The 6,465-nt window shown below is 43.6% G+C and overlaps 1 protein-coding gene across 1 annotated transcript; it reads right to left on the bottom strand.

The window, feature by feature from the left end:
* Window positions 1-2,508: 2,508 nt before the first annotated feature.
* Window positions 2,509-5,873, bottom strand: LOC120707036 (serine/threonine-protein kinase RIO1-like). The gene is made up of 9 exons (XM_039991798.1): window positions 5,717-5,873; window positions 5,431-5,544; window positions 5,104-5,177; window positions 4,875-4,951; window positions 4,066-4,149; window positions 3,882-3,974; window positions 3,690-3,797; window positions 3,487-3,558; window positions 2,509-3,205 (listed from the first exon to the last, which is right to left on the bottom strand). Exons 1-9 carry the CDS (start codon window positions 5,800-5,802, stop codon window positions 2,762-2,764), a joined length of 1,152 nt encoding a protein of 383 aa, XP_039847732.1. The 5' UTR covers window positions 5,803-5,873; the 3' UTR covers window positions 2,509-2,761.
* Window positions 5,874-6,465: the final 592 nt, after the last annotated feature.

Raw genomic sequence — 6,465 nt, 5'->3', positions numbered from 1 at the left:
TCAAGTGCGGGGGGAACTGCCGATGGGGGAGGGGAGATTTCGAGCGAGCGGCGGGGCAGACGCACCAAGAAGGCAGACGCACGGAGCGCACGGGGTAGGGTTGGCAACGGGCACAGACCCATCGGGTTTTGCTAGCCCAAACCCGTGCCCGTGAAGACAGAACGAAACCCGCTAAAAAATCTAAGCCCGTCACGGGTTCATTTTTAAGCCCAGACCCATGCCCGTTTAGGTCTCGGGTCGCCCACGGGTCGCTCGTACCCGTCAACAAGCGGCGGCGCCAACGGCAGAACCGAGGGAGACGGGGAGAGGACAGTGGAATTTGGGAACAGGACTGGGAGGGCCCAAGGCTGCTGTGCGGCCATGCGCCTGCGGGGAACCGCGAGTCCTGGACGGCAGCCGGGGTAGATGCGAGCTGCGGGCATCAAGGAGGGAGGCAAGCACGCGCAGCTGTCCGCGTGAGCAAGCACGCTGGCCGCTAAGCAAGGGCTCGCGGCCGGAGGGGCGAAGTGCGCAGCCCTCCGGCTGAGCAAGCATGCGGGGCGCTGCGCGAGCGCTCGCGGTCGGGCGGACGGAGCGAGCGAGTGCGGCCGGAGGGCTGGGGGACTAGGGGCACGCGCAAGTCGAGCGCGCCGCCGCGCGTGAGATGGCCCTGCGCCCCTGCGTGGGTTTGTGGAAGGATTAGATTAGGGTTTGTGGATGGTTCTCGTATTATATAGTTGAGTTTTTGGGCCAATTTAGTTGGGCCGAGGAATGGAGCTACGAGTTTGTCTGCTTCATGGACCGGGTTTAAGAAACCCATGGGTTTGCGGATTCGGGTTCTACTATCCCAGACCCATGCCCACAAACCCGATGGGTCTGATCTCAAACCCATTAACAGACCCACGGGTACAAAATCTAACCCAGACTCGTGCCCTAATGAAATAAAAACCCATCGGGTTTCGGGTACCCGTTGCCATCCCTAGCACGGGGAACTGTAGATGGGGGAGGGGAGATCTTGGCCTCAGGTTGACGAAATCGACCGCCTGGATGCTGCCTGGCACAGGCAGGTTTCCCAGGGCACCATCCAAACATGCCCGGAGTGTCAACACTTTTTAGGTAGCAGGAGATTTGGAGGCAGCCAGCATATAGGGCTTGTTTGGATAGGCGGCTGCTGCCGGACAGCGATCTTGGCCTCATGTTGATGAAATCGACCGCCTGGATGTGCTACCTGGCACAGGCAGGTTTCCCGGGGCGCCATCCAAACATGGCCGGAGTGTTTACTGACAAGCCAAAGATCTGCCATTTACCTAATAATTAAATATAAGATTAACTCATGGATATTGGACATTTGGATCAGACCATATGCAAATAGCCAAACTGAGCTAGTATGGGAAAATAGTCAAATTCATCCCGAAACTATGGAGCTCAACTCAATTTGCTCCCTGAACTATGAAAACGTCAAATTTAGTCCCTGCACTATCCTAACCGGCCCAACTTTATCTTTGAATCTGACGTGGCACGCCACAGAGGCTCCTCTAATCACCACGCAGTCAGTTTGGGGTGTGAAATGTCCTTTTTACCCTTCATCCATAGAGCAGGTTTAACATATAGACACCTCTTCGTCGCACGTCCACCGACCGCCACCCCTTCGCAGCACCTCCGCCGACCGCCACCCATTCGCCGCACCTCCGCCGACCGCCACCCCCACGCCCCTGCCGACCGTCGCCTGCTCGCCGAGCAACCGAGGCATCGAGGCGAGCCTAGGCGCCGGCCGCCAGCTGCGGAGCGCCATAGCTGCCTAACCCTAGGGCTAGGAGCGGTCTGCAGTCAAGGAGAGAGCGAGAGGTGGAGAGAGAGCCGGAGACCGACTGCCTGCATGTAAGCATCACAGTTAGCGGCAGTTATGATGACACCACGGTGGAAAATATGAACTCATTTGTAATGAGAATGCTATGGCTCATGTTTCATGAATATGACAAGCTGCTAGTGAAAAATCTGGTCCGTAATTATATAATAACAAATTTGTGGCTCATATTTCGTAATTAATATGACATGAATATGACTTGTCTTCTTTGATCTATGCATATCAATTTTATATGGTTTACGGTCATTAATTTTACTATGAAACGAACATGGAATGGTATACTCCGTTCTTTTAGAGGGACAAAATAACCATTTAAATGCTCCCTAACGGTTGTGGCACTAAAGGGCGTAATTCTTAGATTCAATGGCACTGAGGCAAATTCCAAAATTTCTATGGCACCGGGGAAGTCACCAAAAATTATATGGCACTAAGAGAATTTACTCAAAATTATATTGGAGACCTATGCTCATGTTGCAACTTTGTAGAGAAGATATACACAGTGCAGGACCAAAAGATCCCTGCTGTGCTGAATGACAGATCTCCTGCACAAGCACAACACTACCATTTCAAAGCCGTTATGTTCATTGCAAGTAGCATACATTTCAAAATAACAGGAAATTTGGGAGCTGAAAGATCACAGCAAAATGCAAATCCAAGAAAGCATCTTTAAAGACTTAAGGAGAAGCATTACACTCCTAAAAGGCCTCTTGTAGTTCAATATACCCTGATACAAGTTATTCAAAAAGTGATTTCTTGCGTATACATTCAAAATTCAAAACAAACCAGAAAAGTGATAGGTAAACTAAATTGGAAAATCAGCGCCCCTTGTTTGCCTCATAGGGAGAAGCACTGAGCTTCCAGATGTATGTCTGTTCCGCATACTCTACTGGTTGCACTATTTTTGTAAAATCATTTTCTCTAACGCTTGCACTTTGCTTTTGCCATTTTCTTCCTTTTCTTCTTCTCAGCCTTTGGGATCTTTGTCTTGCGAGCTTCTCTCTTCTCTTCCTTCACCTTCTTCTTGTTCTCTTTCCGAGCAGTCTTCCTTTCCTCAGGTCCCATTTTGGGAGCCTCCTCCCACGAACTGTCTTCATCAGAACTTGAGCAAGATTCACTATTGTCTTCTTGATCTTCCACTTTGTCCTCCAATGAGCACTTATTTTGCAGATCCAAGGTTTCTTCCATTGTATTCTGTGGCAATTGTTTTTGCTGATTTTCAGCGTGTGCATTTTTCGTCCGTACAAATCCTAATAGTGGTTGGTCATAAAGCTTATCCGCTGGTGGCTCGTAACCAAAGGATGAGCGTTGCATCATTGACATGTTGACTAAATCTGCCTCGCATCGCTTCGCATAATCCAAAGTCTACACAAAGGAATCAAGTGTGTCAGTACTAAACATAATAGTAGAAACATTAGATGGAGCAAAATAAAACACACAATAGCAAAATGGTATGAGTGATCACATCTTATGCAGTACAGCCGAAATATGTGGAACATTTTCTATTTCCAACAATGTTAAGGATTGATGGATAGAAAAATAAAGCAAATGCACATGTGTTCTGACACAGGATTTCTTAAGCTGTTACTAACTGAAGCTACAATTATGGCAAAGCTCAGAAGAAAACAAGACTAAATTAATCTTACTTGCACCATGACTGTTGGACAAATTTCATCATTTGTATCTGTACCACCGTTTTCCACGATCTTTTGCTGAACCTGTGATGTACACAAATATTATTAAACCATCAGATCTTCCACGCATCATACAGCAGGAATGTGCTTGTATAAAGTGATAGCTGCAACGAAAGATTGAAAGGTAATGCATTATAAGCAAGCACACTAGATACCTTATCCAGGTAACTATCGACATCCTCATCAGCAATGTTTTGGTCAATAACAAAATTAAATAAATCTGTTACCGTCATGACTGCAACGCCTCGTTTCTTAAAGAAGTCCTGCGTATAGTGTTGTACATATTAGACACCTTAATTAACATCTTAACGAATATCAATGCGGTGAGCAGTTCTACTTTCACTTACAGAAACATGCAAGCAATCTTCCTTTAAGAAGTCCAATGCTGAAGGGTGATCAAGGTCAACAGATTGTGAAACATCAATAATGTACAAGTGGCCCTACACAACAGACATGTTGGGATGAAGATAAAACTCAGCAATTGGACGGAAATGACAATGTTTAGGGGGGAAAAGGCTTGATTCCAATTACCTCGAAATAAAGAATATTGTACTCACTCAAATCTCCATGGACCAACTTGCAATTTTGGTAAAGTGTCCGCATTGTTGTAATTATCTGAAACAAGGTGCAGTAAGAATATTAAAAAAATGAATATAAATGACACACAAAAGCTGAAAGCTAACAAGAGTTTTATGTATGTATTGATTCTCTTCACCCATCTAGTGCAAGGCAATACTCCCTCCGTCCCAAAAAAAACAAGTCATCCTAGAAATTTTACGACAGATTAACAAGAATGTAAAATGACCATGTTTGCCCCTATTTATTTTCTATATTTGGCACTAATTGATTCTCACATGCACATGCACTTTCCAAATAGTGTAGGATGACTTGTTTTTGAGACAAAATTTGAATCCTAGAATGACTTGTTTTTTGGGATGGAGGGAGTATATTTACAAGATGTTTAACAGTAAAAGGAAAATATCATGCAAAAAAATCAGCAACAGAAATAAAGGATAGCTAAGAGCCTATGGTCACCTCTAGACACTCTGAATGGGTTCTCTCATATATGATAAGTATCAAAACATATTTTTGCATCACAGCTTGTAGAAACATGACCATTGTAATTAAGTACAAAGTTCCAACAACAGACAGCCCAAAAAAATATATATTTAGACCATGGTAAAATATTTTAATCTGAAATCACGAGCGACTACCACATATGTATTAGTATCTTGTTAGTCATACAGAAAATATCTTCTATCTTTGGTGACATAAGCATCCCGTACAAATGGATCCAATAATTACAAAGTTGTAAATAGGATTTCTGACATATCATGTACCTCAAAGTAACTTTCACGCAACTTGTCATCTGACAAAGCAGCATCCTTAAGACGAGGAGCAGCCCAACCTCCTTTCCCTGATGGAATAACCAAATTAATTTATTAGAACATGTTCAGATAATACAAATTAAAGTACTCCTATGCAAGCAACATAAGCATGTTTAGTACGAGTACACCATCGTTGCAAGGGGAACCAACCGAGTATTCAATAAATAGACATGAACGATACCTATGAATTCCATCACCAATACATGAAGCCTCAATAGCAACGGTTTAGGGCATCTGATTCCAGCTGCTCTCACTCTGTAACGAGTAAGAAAGAATGAGCGGATTAAAATATTAGAACCACTGCACCACCAATTCACTTGACTTTCAATGGCTGCTCAATTTGATATGCAAGGTTTATTGTTTGCCAAAAAGCATTTCTAGGCAAGTTTCAGGAGATAAGAAACACATATGAAGTTTAAGAGATAAAAAAATCAAAGACACCAGCTGCAGCATGCCAATTTTACTAGGTAAAAAGATGAATAAGAAATGCCACGAAAATACATCTTACCGTAGAAGGTTTCTCATTTCCTTTTCAGCCCAGGTCTTAACCATTTTCCGTGGATTATGCTTGCAGTAACCATGCCTAAAACGATAATCTCCTTGAACATACCGGTCGCGATCCCTGCAATAAATAAATGATAAGTTTCCTAAAATCGTACTTTCTCAGATCAAATACTTTTTTACAGGTAATAAGAGGCTAAAGAGCATACGACATAATCAGCATTTACGTCTTTGGCACTTAGGTTTCAACAGTCTCTCCAATCAGGAAACAAAACAGGCAATTCAAATCTTACTTAAAAACAAGGACAGAGGTTTTGTAGACTTTAATTGCTAACTCCTGACCCTCCGCCTTTGTTGCATGATAGACATTTGCCTGCATGGAGAACAAAAAAAACACCGGCTGTGTTAACAGAAATTCTAATTAGGAATATTGGGAGATGTAAGACTGTAACTAGCAGGCTATAACCAACACCCTGTGTCTTTGCCTATATCCCAAGCAGTGTATTCTATTTATTACTCACATAATATTTTTAGGTCTGCACTGAAGTAGGCCTATAGCCCTGTGTCTGGTTTTACCCCTAGTGCAGGGCCCACCGGCCGAATGGTAGCATAGCATAAGTAGGCCTAGGCCGTGCCGGGCTTACCCTTTTCCGCAAAGCTTAGCCCGTGTTTAGTTACAAAATTCCAAATTCCAAAATTTTTTTCGGCACTGCATGGAGACTTAAATCTAGACGAAATAAAAAACGCATTGCGACTGCTGTCTGTAAATGGCGAGACGAATCTAATAAACCTAATTAGACTGTAATCAGACGCTAAATTGCTACAGTAATGCTACCATCCAAATCATCCCATGTAGATGGCTTTGGGCCCAAATTGCCTAGCGCGAGATAGTGCAGATCTTATCTCCCATGTAGCTACCATCCCTATCAAAAAAAATATAGATTTCTTACCGCCCCTAAAATAAATGTAGTTTTCTTACCAATCCATCCACGTAGTATAAATGACTCTAGAGGTGTATTTGGTATTTCTTTAGTCCATGGAA

Source organism: Panicum virgatum, chromosome 5K, assembly GCF_016808335.1.
Source record: "Panicum virgatum strain AP13 chromosome 5K, P.virgatum_v5, whole genome shotgun sequence".
In the NCBI taxonomy this organism is placed as follows: Eukaryota; Viridiplantae; Streptophyta; class Magnoliopsida; order Poales; family Poaceae; genus Panicum; species Panicum virgatum.
The sequence above is the reverse complement of the archived record's forward strand: the minus strand, read 5'-3'. Positions and strand labels throughout refer to the sequence as shown.